The 24188-nt window shown below is 35.3% G+C and overlaps 4 protein-coding genes across 4 annotated transcripts; 1 reads left to right on the top strand and 3 right to left on the bottom strand.

The window, feature by feature from the left end:
• Window positions 1-681: 681 nt before the first annotated feature.
• LOC109580514 (partitioning defective 6 homolog beta-like) lies at window positions 682-4457 on the bottom strand. Its single transcript, XM_019993789.1, has 4 exons — window positions 4257-4457; window positions 3834-3935; window positions 2191-2422; window positions 682-1833 (listed from the first exon to the last, which is right to left on the bottom strand). The coding sequence occupies exons 2-4, from the start codon at window positions 3906-3908 to the stop codon at window positions 1082-1084; spliced, it is 1059 nt and encodes a 352-aa protein (XP_019849348.1). The 5' UTR covers window positions 3909-3935; window positions 4257-4457; the 3' UTR covers window positions 682-1081.
• An 89-nt stretch (window positions 4458-4546) lies between these two features.
• Window positions 4547-7218, bottom strand: LOC100635894 (peroxiredoxin-5, mitochondrial-like). Its single transcript, XM_003384559.3, has 7 exons — window positions 7072-7218; window positions 6080-6214; window positions 5991-6032; window positions 5843-5932; window positions 5044-5082; window positions 4919-4974; window positions 4547-4791 (listed from the first exon to the last, which is right to left on the bottom strand). The coding sequence occupies exons 1-7, from the start codon at window positions 7153-7155 to the stop codon at window positions 4689-4691; spliced, it is 549 nt and encodes a 182-aa protein (XP_003384607.1). The 5' UTR covers window positions 7156-7218; the 3' UTR covers window positions 4547-4688.
• A 115-nt stretch (window positions 7219-7333) lies between these two features.
• On the bottom strand, window positions 7334-8650 carry LOC100632699 (fibrinogen-like protein 1). Its single transcript, XM_003384618.2, has 2 exons — window positions 8411-8650; window positions 7334-8301 (listed from the first exon to the last, which is right to left on the bottom strand). Exons 1-2 carry the CDS (start codon window positions 8544-8546, stop codon window positions 7604-7606), a joined length of 834 nt encoding a protein of 277 aa, XP_003384666.1. The 5' UTR covers window positions 8547-8650; the 3' UTR covers window positions 7334-7603.
• An 86-nt stretch (window positions 8651-8736) lies between these two features.
• LOC100632572 (conserved oligomeric Golgi complex subunit 4-like) lies at window positions 8737-24171 on the top strand. Its single transcript, XM_011412185.2, has 30 exons — window positions 8737-8849; window positions 8902-8984; window positions 9165-9279; window positions 10002-10052; window positions 14979-15029; window positions 16986-17061; window positions 17351-17468; window positions 17550-17625; window positions 18038-18116; window positions 19316-19417; window positions 20475-20512; window positions 20578-20646; window positions 20707-20759; window positions 20900-20996; window positions 21076-21091; window positions 21147-21199; window positions 21253-21312; window positions 21381-21466; window positions 21516-21572; window positions 21722-21790; window positions 21884-21965; window positions 22494-22556; window positions 22616-22666; window positions 22742-22795; window positions 22860-22949; window positions 23089-23163; window positions 23219-23320; window positions 23367-23495; window positions 23926-24017; window positions 24065-24171. The coding sequence occupies exons 1-30, from the start codon at window positions 8772-8774 to the stop codon at window positions 24126-24128; spliced, it is 2229 nt and encodes a 742-aa protein (XP_011410487.2). The 5' UTR covers window positions 8737-8771; the 3' UTR covers window positions 24129-24171.
• Window positions 24172-24188: the final 17 nt, after the last annotated feature.

Here is a 24188-nt window from a genome sequence, read left to right as displayed (position 1 = left end):
ACTCCACTTGTCTGAGCACTTGCTACTTGCACGATGGTCTCAAAAACCTTACTAAAGCTACCAGCAGGAGAGGCTTGAGGCCGCCATATTTGTAAAGCAGGATGAAAAGGTTTATCTGCTCGGTTGAATTTAGCAGCGAATACCCACTGGGTGAGATTGCCCGAGCAATTGAACCAGTTTAAAGGAAAGAGCATCTGCTGTTTACTTTTGGTGACCATGTGTGCAGGATTCTTCTTCTTCATTAGACCAGAAGGCCCTCCATCGTTGCCACCAGCACCAGTCGTGAGAGAAATAATTGTCTCCTTTGATAAGAAATTGACAGTACAATTTGAACCTTGAGAGAGAGAAAAATAAAAGAGAGGAATAGCAAGGAATAAATTAATATTCAAAAAGATTCTGCATAACTTGAGTGGACATACCTTCACTTAAGACTATCAGTAAGCATTGAAGCAGACTCAGGAACAAACACCAACTGATGCCCATCACAATACACACACAGAGACAGGAGATAAAGAAATGAAGGGAGAGATAGAGAGAGTACACAATATCTCATTAAGAACTTGAGCTTATATACACAAGGTAGGTGGAGAGAAAAGAGCACAGGTAATGTACATACACACACTGTAATAGTAAGACTAAACAAATGTAAAGTCATCATTGTATATGGATAATCTTTAAACATGATTTGAATTAATATATCTTCTTAAATAATAATAATCATAATAGTTATAATAATAATAATGATAATAATTTTAGAGAGGTAATTAAAAATCTCATGAAATGAGAGGTCTCATTAACAATAAAATAATAATTTTTAATAGAAAAAAAGAGAAAGTTTCTTTTGATAAAAGCAGTATCTGTCGTCAGATAATGATATTCATGAGGCAATAATAATAATAATAATAATAATAATAATAATAATAATAATAGTTTTTGCTGTATGTAGTCATTACACAATGGAAAATGATACGCCCACACAAGTAAGTAAACACAACACATGCAAGACGAGAAGAGAAAATGATGAGAAGAAAAGAGACAAGAAACAGACAGTAAGTCAAGTTAAATTAAAATAATAAATTAATTAATTCACAGTATGCAATATCCTCTTCGGCTCATCAGAATATTCATTACCTCCACCACCTGCTCCGCTCATATCAGAACTCATCTTCTTTCTCAAACCCTCTTTATTCGAACTCCCTCCCATACCATTGTAACTGTTATCAGACACGTTCCCTTTTGACGGGGTCGACCGATCTCCTTTATTACTTGGACGTCCTCCTTGCGGTAACTCGGAGGAGCTCCGGTTTTTCCCTCCTCCCCCCGAGGGAGGCGGGGACCCCCTCTTGGTTTTTGGCATGGTACCGGTGCTGGTTCTGGGAGTGCTGGGGGGCAGCGTCGAGGGTTTCACAGTGATTATGAGGTTCTGAGAGTTGGCGACCATCATGTCGGTCACTTGGTCTAGACTCTTTCCCAAAGTCTCTATCCCGTTAACTTCAATTATCTCATCGTTGACTGATAATAGGCCAGTGCCCTCTGCAAGCCCCCCTGGGACCAGCCGAGATATGAATATTCCAGGAACCTTTTCCAAACCGTAGGGGGTCACCCGAACACTGGTGCCGTCCCTTATATAGAATCCAAGTGGGCGGTCGGTTGATTGCTTGACAAGTTTCACTCTCCTCACTGTGTCTGGAAGAAGGTCAGCATCCACTATGGAACTGACTTTACGAAACTCTTTAGGTGCTCCGATTACTGTCGAACTGTTGACGCTCTCGCTAAAGAGACTCTTGCTCTTTTTCTTCTTCTCTTGTAGTTTAATCTCAGCATCCATTAGCTCTGAAAGAGAGAGAGAGAGAGAGGGTGGGCGGGGGAAATTTTAAACTTTTTACGTAAAGAAAATTTTAGAATATGCACAATATGAATAACTTCCTACTCATAAAACAACAAACTTGTGAATGCATACACAAAAGCACACGTATATGTATATTATATACAATGTAAAATATTATGATATTATATATAATGTAAAATTAACATTTGGTACATGTACATGTAAAAATGTGTATCCCTAAGACTAGTACAAATATACAAAACATATATCACATTCATTATTAGCAAACATGAAAATTTATAAATTAAGTGCCATGCTAGTCATCACTTCTCTATATCTCCATTAATCATCATGTTCATTACCTCTTTCTCTGTATATGAATAGTTTAATGAATGGCATGGCTGTTTGAAAAGCTGAATTCATGTTCTTGTCATTATTAATGGGAAGGATGTCATCATTCTTCGGATTCGTGTAAGACACAGTAAACGGCATGTCAGTTGGAAGATTGTGAGATTCTTTAATTAAAGCACTGAGCTCATCATACTGGGTTAACTGCGTCCTGTCAATGCTGAACCTACGATACTCGTACTCAAACTGTAAGAGAAGAGAGGAGAAAAGAGTATGATATACATTAAATAAAGTAAAATATCTTGTTTACTCTATTTATTTATAGTTATGCATTGTTATATTCCATAATAGATAGTAAGGAAGTGAATACACTACTTGTAATTGTCAAATATCTGTTGTACCAATGCAGGAAGAATAACTAAGCCATACATGTCATACTACAGACTACAAGTTATTTCCTCCATATCCCTCTCCCCCTCTCTCCCCCTCCTCTCCCCCCTCTCTCTCTCCCCCTCTTTCTCTCCCTCTCTTCCCCCCCTCTCTCTTCTCCTCCCCCTTGCTAGTGGTGATTAAAGTGCTAAATGATAATTCAATGTACATGTATTTACAGGTACAAGCTGGACAATAGCAAGATAAACCGTTACATTTGTCAATGCAATAATAAAGACACTCGTACCTGTACACACATACAATGTGCATGTGTACAGGAATTGATTATAATGTTATGCCTGTCTGGATTTTGTGTGTCCATGTTTATGATTGAGAGTAGAGTGCCAGGTGAGAGTGTGTTGGTATAGTATTTCCATTTAATGTACCGTCTGGGAATTAACATTAATTAACATGTTGACATGTTGTCAAGTTTTTACTATGCTTTAAATCAATCCGTTTCTCTCCCTCGCCCTTTCATCTCCTCTCTTTCAAAGAGCAAGATGAAGAGGGTGGAACTGAGAGAGAAAGGACCGAGAGAGAAAGAGTGAAACCAACAATCAAGCAACACTATACACTGTTACTATTATAGTCCTACACATAAACACTTGGCAATCCATTGCATCTGCAACAGCCAAATCACATCGCATAAATGACAGAGAAGTTATAATAATTATAGTCGCAACACCTACTGTAGCATTCACAAGACATGGTAAACCCATATAATAATACAGGATACTTAAAACTCCCTTGCATGTACAAGTATATACATGCACTTCTTATTTCCAGTATTACACTCAATAATAAGGCATGACATCACAGACTGTGACCCAATGTGATGTCAATTGAGTAGTACCTATAATTATATAATAGAGTGGATGAGGATAAATGGCTAATGCACTTTCCCATCAAAGCATTCTCTCATAACAATCAAAATAGCAACTTCCCAAAGTGAGAAATGACACACTAACAACTTTAGAAGAAAAAGAGAGAGAGAGAGAGAGCAAGGGATGTGATAGTGAGAAAAAGGAGGGAGCAAAGATAATAATAATATCCTAATAGCCAGTGTATGAGAAAAGGTCAGGTAGATATTTATACTTGTATATGTACATGCATGCAACATTTTGTAACAAAGGTAACTGTAGCTATTTCCCCATTATCAAATAATGCCATTACTGCACTGTTCTCATGGAAACTCAGACCCCACCTACAAAAATCCCAGCGGACTTACTTTCGACTTGACTTCGACTAAGTTAGGATCGTAGCCCGGTTGTCCAGGCGACCTTCTTGAGGGCGTGGCACTCATATTTTCTTTTATTAATGTGACGTCGTCCTAAAAATAATGATAATAATAAACGGTTCCCTATCCTCCGATATTTATCAAGTATATGATAGTACTGGCATGATGAAACGTACAAGTTATACATTAATTCCCATCATATTATAATCAATTATGCAAAGGGTATTTTTAATATTAAAAAAAGGACACATTGAATTTATATAAGAGACAGAGACAAACAAGAAATAGAGGGGGCAGAATGAGAGAAAAAGAGAAGTTATAAATATATAAAGAAGTGGGCTGGGAGAGGGGTTTAGACTACGCTGGTCCTTCCCTACCACAAATAAGGAAAAAGAACTAAGATTCAGTGCTTACTGGCCGCTTTTCGAAAGAAAAGAGATATCTTCCCCAAAAATTATAACAGCTATAAACGGGGTTTCTCTTCCAATGCCTGACAAGGAGGGAGAGGTGACGAGAGAAAGTAGAACTTATGTGAAGAAACTTTGTTTTGAAGTTTGTGGGAGTAAAGTGAGATAGTGAGGAGGAGGAATGCAATTAGTGGGAGAGGAGCAAGGGGCATCCTCAAACCACGTGGAACCATTAATTAATCATCACCAATGACTTTTTAACTAACCACACCTCCTGAGAAATCTATTTTTATTGTCTTTTTTTTTCTGCAACTATTATTAGAAATAAAAAGTGATCTAATTACCTGTGGAAACTACAATAAATGGGCCTTAAACTAACATAACAATAGTTTACTACAATAGAATGATGATGAGTCATTAATTGGCAAAGAATGAAGAGCTACTCATTGAGTATGCTACAAGAAAGGCTAACAGTGAGGCCAGTTGCATCAGGCTCAATAGCAACACTCTTTACTACACCGTCTTCAATTGTCATAGCATACCTACAGTAATAACAATGTGGTGTATAAAAAATTTGAGGTGAATATTCAAACAAAAAAGAGAATAATTATAGTAAAAATACATGTACAGTGTATGTAGTACTTTGCTCCAAATGTGTTGGATATTTACCTCTTTGAGCGTATATTCCCAAGGGCTGGTGTTGCATCAAAACCAAGATCAACAGCCTATTTATAAAAAATTTTAAAAAATTAAATTAGTTCTTCCACTTCTTCGTCTAACAGTAGTAATATTACCTTAGTAAATTCACCTGCAGGATCTGCCAGCATTCTTATCTGTATATAAAAAAAAATAAAAAAATTAAGAACTTTTAAAAGAATTCTGTTTTAATATAAAAAGCTCATTTTGGACCAAATTTATTATTAAAAATCTTCTAGTAATTGATGTTTCATTTAAGTCTTGTACTCTTTGATGCAGGATTCTACCAAAGCAGGCTAACTAACAAGGATGCTTCATTAGCTAACAAGCATCACAGGGCTTTCTTTTGGAGTAAATTTAATTTGATTAAAAAATTAAAAATTTAATCGGAATCAGCTTAAAAACTTGCTACACAACATAAGAACATGTATATGCATCAGGAAAAATTATAAAAACAAAAAATTCTCTCCTTGTCATTTTTGGTAAAATTTGGCCGAAATCCCTGTACTATAGTACAGGGACTTTGGCCCGATTTTTGAGTAACTTTAAAAATTCGTAAAAAATCTAATTTTGATCAGAATCAGCTCAAACTTGCTACACAACATAAAAACATGTATATGTATCAAAAAATATTATAAGAATGGAGAATTCTCTCTTAGTCATTTTTGGCAAAAATTGGCCAAAAACCCTGTACTATAGTACAGGAACTTTGGCCCATTTTTGAGTAACTTTAAAAATTTGTAAAAAATCTAACTTTGATCGGAATCAATTCAAACTTGCTACACAACATAAATTATGTATACACATCAGATAAAATAATAAAAAATTCTCTACTTGCAATTTTTGAAAATCCTGTGGGAAACCCTGCTTTGATGGTTGGCTCTCTCAGACTCTTACCTTTCCAGTGGCTTTCCTCTCAATGCCCCAAGCTGACATGACAAAAGCATCATTGACAGAAACACAAGCAATAACTTCAAAACCTTTGGCCTACAAAAAAAGAAAATTGTTGTACTAAAAAAGTGAGTTCACATTACAAATGACTTACTTTCAACTTTAAGTAATCATTCACATATCCAGGAAGATGGGTCTAGTTCAAAATTGTAAAAAATAATTATCACTTAAATTTTATCATACTTGGCTGCAGCCAGGCGTAAAGGCTCCAGGAACTGCAAAAAGTATCCCTTTCTTTCCTTTGAAAAGCTCCAAAATGTTGACTTTGTCTTTAGGCGTTCCTTCATGGAGTTCAATAGATGGAAGAGTTTGACCGACCTTGGAAAAGAGAAAAGTTCTCATAATAACTAGATTTATATCTCAAAAACTTTTAATCGGAGTCCACTCCAAACTTTTTACGTAGCATAAGGACATTAATAAGTATCAAAAAATGTAATAAAAAACAAAGTACCCATAACGAAAGATAATGTTTACTAGAGCATTCGTTTACTTTTGGTTCTATACAAAGTATGAAAGTCATCCAAACATGCTAATGAAATGGTTGCATTCCATAACTTAGCACAATTCAAGACAAAAGATAACTAAATTTTCACAATTTTTTTTTCAAAAATGGCCTTGCAACTTGCAAAATGTGTTCCCTTGAAAATCTACATGGGCATGGGATACACCGTTGCTTTTCAAGCCCAAAAAAGGTACCCAATTAATTTATAAATGAGATCAAGCAATATTGTTATGATACACAATTACACATGCGATAGCAAAATAATACTCACTATTATTTACAGTGATATCCATATAAGCAACTATGACCCAAGAGCATGCAACTATACTGCACTGCATCTGATAAATAAATCTCAAGTGCTGTTGCTATACACACAGACACATACACAATTGTTTCTTCAATGCATTACATGTTCCACACATAAAACATGTGAATAGATGCACATGTTTCTAATCAAACAATGTTCCACATGGCCGTGCATTCCAGGCCAAGGCCAACCAACCGCCCCTCTTTCTAATTTAAATTCATAATTTTTATTTTGAAATTTTTCTATGCGTGTCAAATTTTTTAAAGGCTCATTTTATTAGTAATTATTGCATAATGTAACAGCAAGATAGTCTATGCAGAGAAAAATATTTGAATACAAATGCAAGCTACAAAATATAAAAGCTACCTGTATAGGCATCTTGAGACTTGCTGTAGTCCTTAATCCTCGAGTGAAAAAGAGTAACCGGCTTGAGAAATGGCGTGAGAACATTCAGAGCTTCTTTTTTATCACGTTTCTATATGAGCCACACCCAGGAAAATCACGTGATTGTCATGTGATTTGTGTGTAGTTATAAAGCTACCCTAGTTATTAAACTACCTAGTTATAAATTTATCCCGCCTAGTTATTAAGTTTAATTTTTTGATCAAAATAATTATTTTATTGATTATTTTAAGGACACAAAAAATTATTGCAAAGTGTAAAATTATGTAGCAATAGTAGAATATGGTATTAAAAAATACAAAAATTTATGCATGTAAATCTATAATGCATTATACTTTATACTTTAACAATTACAAAAGATTTCTGCAATAGTAATTATTACGATTAAGATGCGTGCACAATGTAAAAGGTAGGAAGTGAAAATTATGCCCACGAAAGTCAATTAATCTAAGCAAAAACTGATCCCTGCTCAGTTTCATCTTCATCTTGTCACTCCTTATTCCTGCAGAGGTCTGACAGCCATCACGACTGACTTGAGTGAATTTCTATCTCCAGAAAATGACTCCCATACGATTCCTTGATCTGCTTCTCCCTCTGCCTTTGCTCTCCATACTCCAGCAAGATTGGACTCAAGGCAGTTAGTGAACCACCAGCCACTCTTGAACTTCTGAGCACAGGACTCCCTGTCCTTGTCATTATCACGGTCTGGTGTGGAGAATGGTGCAGAGTTGTGAGCTTTAAGTGAATCCCCTGCTGTACTGCTTTCCTGGTACTCTGAGACAGTTAGCTGATAGAGGGATTGTGCATCTCCTACTCTGAAGTTTTTGTAGTGTGCGAAAGAGGAGGTAGCAATGTGCCTAAAATGAGGAAGGTTTGGGAGATCGTGCTTCAAAAGACCGACCCAAAGTTCGAACTTTCCAATATTAGGGTCGGTAAGTGCGTTGATGTTCTCCAGCCCGAGGAAGTAGTTCCCATTTAGGAGGTTCCCAAAGCCGGTTCTGTACTCACTCCAATCACGGTTGAAGTTGACGGATCCATCTGTACGTCTGAGGATGACGGTCCATCCACCTTCCTGAAGGTCCATGTCGCAGAAAACCTTGTATGTACGTGCATTGCTCGACTGGACTTCGTATATCCCAGAAACTGCATTGGGATCATTCTCTTGTATTGCTTTGCAATTCTTAGGTGGGACAACTATAGGAGAAAGAAAAAAATCATTAATAAGTTAGGACTAATAATTTTATGCAACAAGTGATAGATTTTAAGGCTCTTTCCCAAGCCTCGAATCCATGCAGCTACTTACCAAGTTCGTTGTGTACTACTCCTTCTGAAACTGTGAAGTTGCCCAGAACAGCTACTCGCTGCTTCTCTTTATTGCTAAGAGGAGCACCAAAGACCACGGCAAAAAGAGCTGCAAGAATGAAAAGTGAAGTGTTCATGATACTATTGTAGCTTGTAGAGGCGATTGTTAAGAGAGAAGATTGATTTGTCCCTGGATCCTGCCAGATATTTTTGCTATCTTACAATTTGCAGTTGTTGCTTTCTCTGGCCCAGTTCTTGTTCTTTTATACCCTCCAGCTCGCCGTTATTGGTTTCAAATGCGTGGGAGAATTGCGACCACAAAAATTTGTGTGTATGGTTGCGTGGGCGTTCCATTAAAAAAAATGGCCACTCTTTCTCTATCTTCTGTCAGGGATATGGAGTCTGCACGGCGTTTATACGAAGACATTGAAAAAGAAGAGGTACAATATGACCTTATCTTTACCCTTCACTTATACGATACGTTTATCACAGGCTAAACTAGAGGGAGAGTTAGATAAACTTCTAGAGCAACAGACACAGATGGACATACAGATATCCTCTTTCAACCAAATAATGTAATAGCATCTATAATTATATTTTACAACCAGTGTATGGTGCAGCATGGGTGCAGTGTGTAGAAATTTTACTTTTATTAATTAGAAGCCACACCCTTTTAAATTAGTTGTTAATAATAGTTATTAATGATCTTAAGTTTAATTAACACTGTTATTATTGCATATTTATTTATTTTGTAGTCCTAATTTAGAGAGTCTTCAGTCAAGCTCTCAATTGTTATCTGGTTCAATTAGTAAAGCTAGCTCACTAGCTAACACTATCAGTCACAAAGTCCACTCACTAGACACTGCAAAGGTAAAAAGTAAAATAAAGAATAAATGATTATATCAATAATAATGATAATAAATATGTGAAGTTACTGTGAAGGTATGTAATGCTTCATTCATTGATTATTATCTTAAGTACATTTTAGGAAGTAGTAAAATCCTCATTGATGCTCATTCATAACAATCATTTAAATATATATGTTAGTATTAGATCAAGGAAATGTTATTGTTACAGCAAGCGGCTATCAATATAAAAGTGTTTACAAACTTTTTTTGTATTATTATGTTTCTTTGTGATGTGTCATGGTTGCTTTTGCTATTTTCGTAAATAGTCCTTCTCATTTGTTCATCCCCTCATTTTTCAATGACATAGTTATAGATTCTGCAGCCATTATTAATGTTTATTGTATAACTGGAATGATAACAATAATATTGATGATTCGCTCGGAAGAGGTTCAAGCATGTTTAGCCCCCACAGTACGAGCATGAGGTAATCATGTGACACAAATTGACCTTACTTGTCAAATAAACCTTTACTTGCATGGTTACCGTTGATTTATATAACACATTAACTCCTACTGGCTACTCTCTTTCATCTGTACACTCCTCCTGTATCACTGTTCTTTTTCTCATTCCCTTTTCTTCTTTATCCCTCCATCCCTCTCTCTCTCTCTCTCTCTCTCTCTCTCTCTCTCTCTCTCTCTCTCTCTCTCTCTCTCTCTCTCTCTCTCTCTCTCTCCCTTTCATTAGAGGAATGTGTATTCTGCTTTAAAGAGAGTTGACGATATCATTGATTTAAAGGTAAGACACAATCTTCATTATTATTGTACCCATAATAAACCATGCAGACTAATATAATAACACTCCATTGAAGTTTTAATAAATAATAATAATAACTTGCTACATGTACATGTACGTGCATAGGTTTAAAAAGTGGTATGTGATTATTATGATAGTATGGTGTAAATATGTGTGGCCATTTACATGTCTGAATGCTTTTGCTGATATTCTTTTTCTGTACAAACCTCTTGTTAATATCATGTACTAGACTGTTGACGTAATCGGGACAGTGTAGAAGCTAGCCTGGATGAGTCAGCTAGCCCACTCCATATATATATAAATAAAGTTTATATAAGTTGTACCTTATTCATGTCATGTGACCTTCTCAATATCACACCTCCATATTCACCTTTTCTTTTTGTATATTATTTTTATATACATGTGCTTTTTGAGCTACAAAAACAAAAGAGAGAGAGAGGATAGATAAGGAGAGAGAGATATATATTCATGACTGAAGGAGTCTATATTTCATTATTTTGTTATTGTAGAGTAGCATTCTTTGATGTTGAAGTGGGAGAAATGAATATCGTGTGGATGAATGCACACCATTTCTCCCCCTACTCTTTTAATCCTCTTTACCATCACAAACACTCTGTGACTTACTGACTCTCATTCCTCTCTCTTTCTCTCTCCATTCTCACACTCCCTTCCTCTCTCTCTCTCTCCCTTTCTCCTGCCCCTCCCTTCCTTTGTTCATTTTCATTAATTCCTCTTATGTCCAAATACGTGATTTCTGTTTAGTTATGAAGCAAAACATGTGATGTTGTTGATATGTACACTAATTACTTACACCCCCTCTCCTTCTCTCCCCTTTCTCTTACATGTAATGAAGTGGGAGTTAGTGTGTACTATATTAATATGTACACATTATATATTATATTAATATAATATTACATATTACATATACATATTAATAATAATAATATGTACTGGCAAGCAATCCTGGAGGTCCTGTAGTAACACAGGACGTATCCATTTATCATGAAGCCAATTTAGTCTCTCATTTGTTAAGTTACATTTTATTGTTATAAATAAGTGGCGGGTCATATCCCTGTGTGTGAGTGTGGATGTGTATGCTTGTTTGTATACACCACACTCATTAACACTTTCTAGTAAAAGACTCAGTTTTGTCTGAGAGCATTCCTTATTTAGTTTTGAATCTTTCTTTGTTGTGGTGATATTGTTATAGCTACCTTGTTGTTATATGTTCTTATAGCCAATAGTTTTAATGGTCATTATTATGTACTCTGCTATATATACTTTCCTAATTATCTCGATCTCTTTCTCTCCCACCATCAATCCCTTTACATCCATTCATGTGGTTTGATGTGTGTTTTTTTATGTACATCTACACTTGATGTTACAATGCATTCCTGTGGCTATGAGGTATGTGTCTATGTGGACTGTGTCTATGTGGACTGTATCTATGGCAGTACAAAGAAAAGAGAGAAGGTGTCATTCCTCCATCCTATAGCATTTAGTTTACATAATGACTAACATGAGAAGAATGATTGTTGTGGTTATGGGCAATAGTTGATAATGGTGACTGCATGTTGAATTGGGTGTGTGCCATGTTCTTTATACCATGTAGTGGGCGTTGATTTGGGATATTGTTTTTGATCTTTGCATCTAACTAAAACTACAAAATGATGGGCACATAATAAATGAATTAAGGTCTGATTTTAAAAAGATAGTTTAAGATCAACAACAATTCAAAGTTACTAGTAAACAAGGTTAGCTCATGCACTCAGTTTATTATTCGTAAGGTTATTCTTGGAATTAAAGTTCATGTCATCCTTCATCCTTACATTACATGTACATGTACATGTACATTCACATTAAACTTGTGCTGTTTTACTCTGCATTCATCTCACAAACATGTAAATATTTTAGTTGGCAATGGGAACAAGCACCTGTTGTCCTATAGCGTACTCTTAAGAGTATCTTGTAGCTATTTCCTGTTGCATATTACACAGTTCATCGTCTGTTACTATATGGCTATATTGTTCTCTTTTGACGTGTGAGTAGCTCTACATTGGGTATAGTCTTTGGTGTGGCTGTGAGGGAATTTGTGTGTCTGTGTGTATCTGTGTGTCTGTGTAGGATGCAAATTCATACCATGCAAGGTTGATGATTTGTGTGTGTGTGAGGCACATGTGTTAAGATTTTCCCCATGCATTTATGCATATTTACTGCATGTGCATGTATATTATGGTACATGTATATTTATGTGTGCATGTGGGGTATGCATTGGCATGCGTTCATGTGTCACATGTGATGGAGTTGTGCATGGAAAAGCAAGTATGTATTCTAAATACTAAAATTAAGAGTTGTGTGTGTGTGTGTGTGTATGTGTGTGTGTGTGTGTGTGTGTGTGTGGAGTAGTGAGAAAGGGAAAGGAGGGTAATATTAAATGATAATGATAGTATGATAGAGAGAGACGTCATGGCGGGCATTATTTCCAGGTACTTATTAAACTTTATACTCTCACAGAGTCATGGTAGATTTAATCATTTACTATCTGTTCTGTTTTCCTCTTTCCTCCTTCATGTCTCTCTCCCGGTTGCTTGCTTGTCATTTCCTTTCAGCAATTGATTTAATATTTTATTTTGATATTCCTCCAGCAGCAGGAGTCAGTTATTTTATTTGATTAAAATGTCACAGGAACTCTTAATCCCTCTTCCCTATCCTTGCCTGTCCATTATTTCCTGTATGGTCTCTCATACTTATTAAATTAGTCTGCCCGTTAATCATTTAACTTAATACAATTACAAAGATAAAAGATACAATGTACATGTACATGATAAAGTGCTCTTACATGTAGCTTAATGGTTACAGGAAGATGCTGAAGATGCCCTGATAATGTCACAATGGATCTACATGTACATGGCCAACTCTCTACATGTATATATGCTTGCCATTTATGTGCATGTACTTGCATATATATATATATATATATATATATATATATATATATATATATATATATATATAATATACATATAATATCAAGAGTACATGATGGGTTTCATGTATTTATTAATTTGCATTTAATTTGAATATTAATGTATCTCATAATTATGCCCTAGAGCGTACAGTCCCTCTATATACAAGCAGTTCCAGTACATTGTGTTTGGTATGTCTGTGTTTGTGTTGATGCTCCTCTTTGTTATATCTAATTAATGAGCACCAGCTGCTGGCCCTGTTTGTCGTCCAATATAATTATGTGTTAATGTAAAAATATTAATTATGTTTTGTGTCTCGTGTGCCTTGAGATAATGTGATTGGGAGATATTTGTTGGATACACAGGCGTTTAATCAACCGTTCGTACTTTTAACGCCAATTTAGGTTATATGCGGATTTAGATTAACAGTCGTAAGAGCTACATGTGCTATGCAGTGGTGGTTTAATTGTTATTGGAGAATTGGGAAGCTATAGGGGAAAGATACTGAGGAAGGAAATGGTGTAGAGAGAGGACGTGGAGTGGGGAGAAAGGAAGAGGTGTATAGTATCGGGGGAGTGACTTAATGAGATTTAGAGAGAGAGAGAGAGGAGGAGGAGGAGGATATCTGTTGATACTAAAGTTGATAAAAAGGTTTGACTGTGTGTTTAGAATATTGTTATCCTTCCTTCAAAGGTATCATGAACAATGTCTGAACTGATAGCTAAGCTTGTTTGTTAAAGCCGGATAAGGCCATACAACGTGTCAACAACCTCTGTGTCTGTGTACAGCATAGTTATACCAACTATGTGAACCAAAAAAAACTTATTACTTGTTATGTTTTTAAAATAATTATTGTATTAGCAATCAGCAACTGGAATTGGCTTAGGCTTTCTACTTAGCATAAGAGTTTGTATGTATCAGAAATAAAAAGGTCTTTGGCATAATTGCATTACAGTATAGTAGTCTAAATGTACATGCATGTACATGTACAGTATACCCTCATGACAGTGCATTATCTAATAATGCCTGTAGCACATGTGATCAATGCACTATATGGTATAATGATGGTTCAGTTATGATTGGTGCAGGTCATTACATGTCAGGGTAATCACAGCCAGCTGCAACTGCCCTGAACTATGAAGTGCACTCATAAAATTATGCAACATTGTCCACATAACTACATGTAGACTGTATGTACAATGGAATATGTCTAAAGAGATAATTAATTGGCACAGGTCAGGTGCTAATTTTGAAGCTAGGGATGCGTGACTATGTTCACCTCGTCCCCTCCTCCTCCTCCTTGTTCTCTCTAAGGAGATATTACATCAACTGTAACCTGTTGCTGTTTGTTTAACTATTGAATACTCTAGAGGATTGAAGAGAGAGAGAGAGAGAGTAGGAGATCAGAGGAGAGGAAGGAAGCTCATTAACTTCATATTAGTATTAGTACTCCCATTCTTCAATTTGTGGTTTCCTGACAATAATAAATTGAATATGTACATGTACATGTACATGTATACATGTGTATTGTTTAGTTAAAGTTGGACTGTATCTTAATTATCATCATAATGGATGCTTATCATATTTGGTAATGTATGTAAGTGGATTAAATTTACATCATTACATGTTGTTTTAACAATCATTAGCACTCAAGGGCTTATGATGCATTCATAATTGGTGTATGCATGTGCATATAGTAGGAAAATGGTATTAACTCACTTCCTTTGAATGAGTGACAAACACTCTGATATCACTGGGTGTGGTACTACAATAACTGACATTAGGTATTGTATATTTAATGTTAAAAGGACAATGTGTATGCACGTATAGTATCTACGCATGACATTTAAAAATTGCTATTTCTGTACAAATTATTTGTTATTTTTGCATGTAGAACTTCTATTATTGAACTAATTATTTAATTATTCTTTTATTGCTGTAGACTTGTGTCTCTGGAGTTAAGCAAACAATGGATTCTGGGGATTTTGAATTAGTGAGTTTGATCTACTCTCTCTCTCTCTCTCCCCCCACCCTCTCTCTCTCTCTCATGATTCTCTCTTGATCTCTGTTCTACCTTTCTCTCCTTCAATTTGTCTTTTCTCATTTCCCTCTCTGTTCATTCCTCATCAGCTTGTGAAACTGTACCTTACCATACATGTACATTATACAGATGAATGAATATTTGTAACTAGTACAGGATACATTGTCTCATTATTGTGCTTCTATTCAGTTCAATCTCAGCATTACATAATAAATCATGTGTTGCCTTTATTTGATATTTTCAACTGATGCTTTCATTATTGTGTCTTCCTGTTTGGCTGCTCCTTTGTTGCTATGGTAGTCACTTCTTTACATTGCAACTTCTCTCTCTCTCTCTCTCTCTTATTTTGTGTATGCACTCTGCCTGCCAATTTTCTAATGAATTTGACCTTTTAAACATCTTACCTCCAGCCTCTTCTCCCTGTCATGCACACTCAAAACACTGTTGTATAAATACGTGTACAACTGACTGGTAATATTTATACTAAAAGCTAATGATTTTATTAGATTTTCCTGTTGTGTGGTAGCGGGTAGTTGTGACTGGATCCAGTTCCATTGGGTCCATTATTGTGTCTACCCTCTCTTCATTGATGTCATTAGTATCCTCTGTTGTCTGCCTGACGTTTGTTACTGTGTATGTATCAATGAGTCCTTGTTTGTCCAGTGTTTGTATAATGTGTGTGTGTATGCTTGTTTTCATTATCAGTCTTTTTGTGTTTGATCTTTATAGTATTAATGTACTGTCTGAATACAGGCTTAGGTCTGCATGTTTCTCCACTGAATGCTTTATTGATAGGGAGTTGAGTGGGCTGTGTGTGTGTGTGGGAATGTCTGAGCCCATAAAGCAAGCTAATGATGTGATTTTGGCATCATTACTGGGTCACTGTACGATACATTAAGGAATTGATACATTGACTGGTGGATCCCACCTTATTCCCATACTGACAACCTATAACTCCCTCACCTACCCTCCCCTGCCATACTGTGAATCAACTGGTACACAAATCAAAGTGTCCATGTACATGTGTACTCAATTCCCAGTCCTCCTCCTCTTCATTTTGGAAATGCTGAATAGCATAAGGAAGGAAGGAAGGAAGACTATAGCCATGCGTGTGTGTGTGTGTGTGTGTCATATGGGAGCTTGTGACATGTACATGTACGTGTAATGCTCCATGTAATGAGCTTCATGTTATTCTCATGAATGAGTGATGATAAGAGCATGCGAGTGTTTAGAGAAAAGCGTCAGAAGAATATAATAGTAGGATGTAGTAATGGGACTATACCAATACAAATACTTTCAGTGATTAATTAGATTTTTTATAAAAATTTTATGTTCAGAAGTTATACAGAGGGTCCAGTCCCTTTATTGTTTTTTCTATTATTATTTCAGAGTAACCTATAGCCTTGTGGTTTTCAGCATGTTTTAGTAGTACTACACGCAACTAGTGCCTTGTTTCCTGTTTTGCTTGTATCTAGAAAGTGAGTCCTTAGAGCTTATAATAGTGTGTATGGGGAACTTTAATGACATAATCAATAGTGAGTGATGCAAGGGGTTGACTCCCACCATTAGATATTAGAGGGGTAGTAGTAAAAGTAGAAACGAAACGAAACCAGAAACGGAAAGAAACCAGGACAGAAACAAAAACTAGAGAACTCCTAACATGACTAGGGGATGTTCTAAAATTTAAAAAACTAAACCCTAAATTCAACCTTGGGGACTCCTAAGCTAACTAGGGGACTCCTAACATAAGTAGGGGACTAATAATAATCAATAGTATAGTGAGTGATGCAAGGGGCTAGATTCCCACCATTAGATATTAGAGTGCCACATATCCATTCTGGCAGTACATACTCACATTGTCTTATGTGTGACTGTAATAATATGTGCCTGTTTGTTTATATACTGTAGGCTGCTAATCATATCAGGCGTTATCTTGATCTCGATGAATCAGTGTTACTGGAATCAGCAGCTGATGGTGATAGAAGTACATCTCATCTCATATTTAATGATATTTTTTATGTCCATGCATATTTTTACTGTTATTATTTCATTATTATCTCACACTGTTTGTCTGTGGTTAATTGTTTGTCCACCTTGTGTGTGTGTGTATATATAGTCTTGTTTTGCTGTTGCCATGACAGCCTGTTTGTCATTGTAAATTGTTTTGTCTACTGTCCAATATTTATATTATCATGTTTGATCTCTCCCTCTTCTTTTCTCCTCTCCCTTTTCTTTTCTCCTCTTCTTTCCAACCTGTCTCATTCCTCCATCAGCTGACACAGTAAGTGGCTCGTTTGCTCTCCTCAAAGAAGCAGAGGTTAGGCTGAGATCTATAATATGTGCTAAACTATCCGAGGCCATTGAAAGAAGAGACAAAGAGAGCATTGAAAGGTTTAAAAGATCGGAATACATTATTCGTTAAATTAATATTATGCTTCTCACTTTCTCTCTCTCACTCCTTCTCTTCCCCAGGTTTGTCAAATTGTTCCCGCTAATCAACCTCCATGAGGAAGGTGTTGACATGCTATGCGACTATCTTAATAGACAGGTACTACTTTGGGATGCATGCATGTACATAATAGTCCTAGCATGTATGCACCAGCACAAACAATAATGTATTTATATGGGAAGGTAAAGGATGCTTCACCTTTGGTGTTGATGAGAGTTTCTTTGACAAAATTTTCGGAATGTTCATTAATTGATTAAACCGATAGACGACGCTATTTTAATTTCTAAGTGTTTTGTTCAGCTGTAGCTAATAATCCTCTGTTACTATAGCCAGTAAATTAAACAAAGCATCAAAGGAATGTGAAATAATAAATAAATTTTGCCCGGCGTACTTACTTATTCATAATAATGATATTATTATTAATAGTATTATTTGGCTCCAGCAGTGGCCAGTGGCATTCGAATCATTGGCATTTGTTTATTATTTTATTTTTGTTTATTTATTTCAAAAGATCAAAGAATTCTCTATAGAAAAGCTCGAAACTTCAATTAGAGGATCATCACAAAATGTCGACACAGCAGGAGCAAAAGGTTTGGAGACATTAATTACGTTTGTGATGGCATCCTTGCTTCATTAGCCAGCGACTAGTAATTTGATGAGTGGGAGATACAAATAAAAATGGAATATTAAAACTCGTCTCTAATAATGATTGTTGACTCAGCCAAAAACCACTTAAGAAACAAATTGTATTATAAGATACAAACGCGTGTACATGTTGATTATTGATTGCAGCTGCAATTATCCTCTTGTGTTTATTGCTATTAGTGGGTGAGTCTCATTATGTCCACATTTGTCGATTGTTTGCCGTAAAGAGAATGAGAGGGAGAGGATTGGCATGGAGACGAGTAGTAATCCATATTTGTGTAATAATTCCATTTATATACTATTCTATCTTGTTAGTGCATAGTCTGTCTATATATACATACATGTATATAATATAGTCTGTTACTGCATTCTTGTTGGCATATAGTGCTCACCCAGCTTCTTGTCATTAGATTGTAAGACCTTGTACTGTACATGTGTACAGGGTATTTTGACAAAAATTATAAAAAGGGAATTTACCATTTTTATAATGTTTCCTGATACATATACATGTTTTTATGCTGTGTAGCAAGTTTGAGCTGATTCCGATAAAAATTGAATTTTTAATGAATTTTTAAAGTTGCTCAAAAATCGGGCCAAAGTCCCTGTACTATAGTACAGGGATTTTGGCCAAATTTTGCCAAAAATGACTAGTTGGGAATTCTTCATTTTAAAAATATTTTCTGATGCATATACATGTTCTTATGCTGTGTAACAAGTTTGAGCTGATTCCGATCAAAATTAAATTTTTAATGAATTTTTAAAGTTGCTCAAAAATTGGACCAAAGTCCCTGTACTATAGTACAGGGTCTCAGCCAAATTTTGCCAAAAATGACTAGTTGAAAATTCTTCATTTTAATGATATTTTCTGATACATATGCATGTTCTTATGTTGTGTAGCAAGTTTGAGCTGGTTACGATCAAATTTAGATTTTTTATGAATTTTTAAAGTTGCTCCAAAACTTTAAAACCCTGGCAGAGAACTCTACACTTCTTCCCACCTTCCTCTTTCTCTTTCTCTTCCATCCTTTCTCTCTTCTTGTTTCCACCTACTCTTCCTTATTCCTCAACCTCCCCCTCCCTTTTACTCTCTCCTTCTATTCCTTCTCTCTTCATCCTTTGGTGACTTTGTCTCTTTCTCTATCAGGTAACCGTGCTGGTGTCTTGTATGCTGATATCCTAATGAGCGTTTATGAAAATATCGCATCAAAGCACGATCAATACATGCCACTACTGAGAACCTGTTACGGTTAGTACAAGATCACACATTAGCTCACTCCTTAATGCATTTTGACATAAATCATCTAATATCAATAATATTGCCACAGTAAAATTGTAATGCTAATAATAATTATGCTAATACCATGTATGAGGGATATTATTATTATTATTATTATTATTATTATTGCACTAGTTAACAGTGTGTAGTCGTTAATTGAAGTTTGACATCAAACTCATTATTTGCATATCTTCTCGTTAATAATCAAATGATGTGGTAAGGTGATAGTACTATTGATGCGTCAGTTATTTTAACATTTCCGTACTGCCAATGTCCTCTCTACTGACTACTGACCCGTTTTCCTCTCCCACACGCCCTTTACCCATGTCTGTAGAATGTTCTAGAACACTCTGTCATAGGATGTGTCTATATGTATCTCGATTAGTTTATATGTATAAATGTGTCTGAAGTTTTACTACTAAGTTGTTTGGATATTTTCAAGATAGGATAAGGGTAGACACTTGATTACATTAATTCTTAGATGTTCTAAATCTGTTATATATTAATGAGACATTGGACTCAATTTCAACATTCTTCTCTTGCTATCAACACATGTTTATTGATGATGACATATGTGAGTTGCATTCTTAGCCTCTTTCATGTCACGTACAGCTTGTACATGTACATACACATGTGTGCATATTAGTGAGGGTTGATTAAACTCTGAGAGGAGATGAAATACTAGCTGGTATTTGCACTCTCTTTTTTCTCTTATAAGGACAAATTTGTTGACTTGTTTTCTTTCTCACTTCATTGCCTTGACAAACATGCATATTCATTACAGATCACACTGTAGACCACATACAAATCAAAGAACTGATTCAAGTGTATTGTTACAATGCTTAACATAATTCCTGTATGATCACTGCATGTTTGTTAATATACACTGTAACAATATACTCCTCCTGTGGTGTAAAAATTATGTTTTTTGAATACTGCATGATTTGTAGCTTTGTTTTTAATGGTACACATGTTTGTGTAATTAATTATATTTGATTTTTATTGGCATGTACATGTGCTTGTGTAGGAGTTCAATGGATAGTGCCTTTTATCAGAAAGATTCAGGTATTTTAAGTACAAGTGTTATTGTGTACTAATGGTCTTTATTGATCCTCCTCCTCCTCTTTCAGGCAGAATGTGACAAACAAGTTGAGATTATACTCCAGCACATGGCTGAGGATAGGATGCTGGAACACAAGGTATGATATACATTATTTTCTTTCATTCTTTACTCTCCTCTCTCTCTCTCTTTCTTTCAGACACAGACGATTGGAATAGCTTTAAATGCTAGACACACAGCTGGTGCTATTCGGTAAGACTGGATATGATCCAGCATATAATAATTATATCTTGGTATATGATTTATTATTGTACAATTGTACAATTGTACATGTACAATGTATATCTATTTTAATGTAACTATTTACTGTATAATATACTTTAATCCTTTAGGCCAGACCCAAGGGAACTAGATACTTTATTGACGGAGCTAAGTTTGTGTAGCTCAAGAAGTGAATTATATTATAAGTTTGTACTAAAGAAAACACAAGTAATCAATATTCTCTATACTTGTCTATATATCAATTCTTTCCTTTCCTTTTTTCTATCCTCATGTGTTGACTATATAGAATTTTCAGTTATCAGGTAAAGCCCTGTATGTTAATTCGCGCCCTCCAATTATTAGTTATTGTTATCACAGAGTCTGATGTGTTGGAGATTTTAAAGACAAGTGGAACCAGTTTGAAAGTCCAGGTAAGCCGGATTTATCAAAATTGGGCCCCTGGGATTATCATTTATATATACAGGAAGTTATTGGTTGGTACATATTGATGGAGAATTACTTCATGAGGGAGACATTGCAGAAAGTAAATGGAAAGGAAATGGTTCTAATATTTTCTTTGCCTGTAATGTGCACTTTTGCCCTCTTCTCCAGGCTGTTAGTGTGGATCAGATTGAAGAAGGTCAACTTATTTCTAATCTACCAGATGATGCTTTCTTTGTCTTTCAAAAGAGTTTAAAGTGCATTTAGTTACCAATCAATAATAAGTGTGTTTATTTTAATTTTAAGGAGAGCATTTTCGTCATCTAATATTGATTGTTCTTGTGCTATGATCAACAATACAAGGTCAGTCCCTAACACTATACTAATGCATTCTTCACATCATTCCTATCACGAAACTGTTGACTGTATGAGCCTTTGCTAACACTATACTAACACGGCCTTGAGCATCATAAAGAATATATTTTATTGTATTATTTATTATTGATTTCTAGTACTTTGCTCCTTAAAGAGTTCAAGGAAGAACTTGAACAACCATTGATCGATCAACCAACCACACAAATGTACGTATGCACACAGAAAAAACTTAACATAATTATCTCACACTTTTTCTCCATCTCTCCTCTCTCTCTTTCTCTGCTTCATTTTGTATCCAGTGGTGGCATTACAGACATGTTTCAATCATCAGCAAACAAGTCCTCACAAACAGCAAGTGATGATCTATGGAGGACATTAGGAGTGAGTTACATGTACATTTAGATCATTTGTTCACTATACTATTATTACTATAATGCACATGTACATAGAATCATCTTATCTAGTTTGGTAGTAATAATTATAATTTAAGGAATGCTTTAATGAATGAAACACACAAGTCTCCTTGTCATTAACCCAGTTAGGGAGGGAGAGAGGGAGAGGAGGGGAGAGCTGGTATGTGTTTACAGATGTTCATATTGTCCACCTGCAGTTAAGCACACCTGTTGGCTCTCCTGTTACTGGAGGGTCTAAGATAAGCTCACAATAATTGGATAGCAAATGTGCTGCATCAGATAATTATTATAACTTTTGCATTAATTTCTCACTGATGAAGTTATGGCTTTTTAAAAATCAACCATTTTTTGAAAATACCTTACTTTCGACTGAAATATTTTAAATTATGGCCAATTTATTTCTGAAAAATACCTGCCCATGCTTTTTCTAAAATGTGCTCCAAAATAAAAATCTCCTTTTATGGTTGATTTTTGTTGTGTATCTCTTATGGTGTAGGTCTCTTGCTCTAATATTGAAGTTAGTTGTCAGAATATCAAGAGATTGATTCAGCAACTGCAAGTTAGTGCATATAGTAAAATTAGTATTATACTGTATATTTTTACTTATTGATTTTTTAGAGTGAAATTTCTCTTTTAAAAGTGGACGAAATTAGCAGAGCCAAACTAGAGGTGCAATAATAATAATATTATAATTTTTCATAACCAAGGTTCTTTTCTCTCCCTCTCTCTCTCTCTCTCTCTTAGACATGTTTAGCTGAACTGTGTTCAACCACTGGTCCATTTCAAGAGCTCAGAATGGTAGCAATAATAATTATTATTGAATTACAAAAACAGTGTAATTAACAATTATCGTTTCCTCAAGAATGCAATAGGACACTTTATCGAGTCAGCAATGTTGCCTGATGTGATACCAGCTATTGATCAGTTCTCAACTGTCTCACACGTCATCGAGGTGAGGATCACATGACTCTAATGTGATTCATCATTATAGCATAGATATTAGAAACTCTTATATTATTATCATTATTATTATTATTATTATTATATATTAGATATTAAATGTCTTTATTCTCTAATATCTATGATTATAGGAAGAGGTTATGTCTGATGAGACTTTTGTTCAGAAACTTGCCATTTCTCTTTCTCGGATTATCGACAAAACAAAAGTATAGCAAATGAAAAATTTGACAAACTTTATGTCCTTTACTCCTACACATACAGTCTCATTTGCTGGCATCATTGTACAACGAGACCATATTGCAATTTACCAGTGAAGTAGCAGACGCACTTGAGAAACAAGTATTCAAATCAAACTTTAATCAGGTAGCCTTGGCAACAAGCCCGACGCCTATTAATTCCCGTCAGCTAGTTAGGCGGAGTCAAATTGGATAGAGATCTTCGTCAAATCGTGTCGTTTCTTTCGGAGAAGACGGAGCAACCGCTGAGAGATAAATTTACACGAGTTACTCAGATGGCAATTATACTCAGTTTGGATAGGGTAAGGTTATTATCATTTTTAAAATTTTATTATTATTTATTTATTTATTATTATTATTATTATTATTATTATTACTATTTATTTTATTATCATTCTACTGTGCCACCTTGCAATTGACCAATGAGATTGCAGTATTCTAGGTCAATTATTAAATGGTTCCTTTATGCTTTATATTATTAGTCCATTTGTAAAGCTTGATTGACTTTTTTAATTGACTTTTTTGATTGAATTTTTTGATTGACTTTTTTGCTTGCCTAGCCACATGTATATGTTGTATTTATGTCAACTGTGGCCTTATTATCAGCAGCTGGTAGTTGTTTTCAATTGTCATGGTAGAAGTTGGCTATACACCTGCGACTGCATGGCTAGGTCAATAAATCCCATAGAAACCTCTACCTCGGTGTATGACCTATACTTATTGTTTTCTAAGGTTGGGGAGGTTGAAGATTATTGGAGCTTAAATTCAGGACCAACAAGATGGTATCTCACAGCTAAAGACATAAAAGGAGTTCTTCATTTGAGGTCTGCCAATGTATCTTATAATAATAAACTTTCAGTCTTTCCTACAGGAAGGATTTTAGACCAGAAGATATAGAAACTTTAAAACTATCCCCTCGAATGGGACGCCATTGATTATTATTAATTTTTATGACACGTTTTATCACGTGGGCACACACATTTGATTGGTCAAAA

The sequence above is a fragment of the Amphimedon queenslandica genome, unplaced genomic scaffold, assembly GCF_000090795.2.
Source record: "Amphimedon queenslandica unplaced genomic scaffold, v1.1 AMPQUscaffold_13489, whole genome shotgun sequence".
NCBI classification, from domain to species: domain Eukaryota; kingdom Metazoa; phylum Porifera; class Demospongiae; order Haplosclerida; family Niphatidae; genus Amphimedon; species Amphimedon queenslandica.
The sequence above is the reverse complement of the archived record's forward strand: the minus strand, read 5'-3'. Positions and strand labels throughout refer to the sequence as shown.

What these genes read in the sequence shown, in the direction of transcription:
- LOC100635894 (XM_003384559.3), bottom strand. Translation starts at nt 7,155, where the DNA reads ATGTTCTCACGCCATTTCTCAAGCCGGTTACTCTTTTTCACTCGAGGA. An exon ending in GTCTCAAGATGCCTATACAG is followed by an intron (nt 6,215 to 7,071) that starts GTAGCTTTTATA and finishes CTCTTTTCCAAG; the next exon opens with GTCGGTCAAACTCTTCCATC. An exon ending in TTACGCCTGGCTGCAGCCAA is followed by an intron (nt 6,033 to 6,079) that starts GTATGATAAAAT and finishes ATTTTGAACTAG; the next exon opens with ACCCATCTTCCTGGATATGT.
- LOC109580514 (XM_019993789.1), bottom strand. Translation starts at nt 3,908, where the DNA reads ATGAGTGCCACGCCCTCAAGAAGGTCGCCTGGACAACCGGGCTACGAT. An exon ending in TAGTCGAAGTCAAGTCGAAA is followed by an intron (nt 2,423 to 3,833) that starts GTAAGTCCGCTG and finishes CTTCTCTTACAG; the next exon opens with TTTGAGTACGAGTATCGTAG. An exon ending in ATTCATATACAGAGAAAGAG is followed by an intron (nt 1,834 to 2,190) that starts GTAATGAACATG and finishes TCTCTCTTTCAG; the next exon opens with AGCTAATGGATGCTGAGATT.
- LOC100632572 (XM_011412185.2), top strand. Translation starts at nt 8,772, where the DNA reads ATGGCCACTCTTTCTCTATCTTCTGTCAGGGATATGGAGTCTGCACGG. An exon ending in GATCAACCAACCACACAAAT is followed by an intron (nt 21,791 to 21,883) that starts GTACGTATGCAC and finishes TTTTGTATCCAG; the next exon opens with TGGTGGCATTACAGACATGT. An exon ending in GGATTATCGACAAAACAAAA is followed by an intron (nt 23,164 to 23,218) that starts GTATAGCAAATG and finishes CTACACATACAG; the next exon opens with TCTCATTTGCTGGCATCATT.
- LOC100632699 (XM_003384618.2), bottom strand. Translation starts at nt 8,546, where the DNA reads ATGAACACTTCACTTTTCATTCTTGCAGCTCTTTTTGCCGTGGTCTTT. An exon ending in AGTAGTACACAACGAACTTG is followed by an intron (nt 8,302 to 8,410) that starts GTAAGTAGCTGC and finishes TTTCTCCTATAG; the next exon opens with TTGTCCCACCTAAGAATTGC.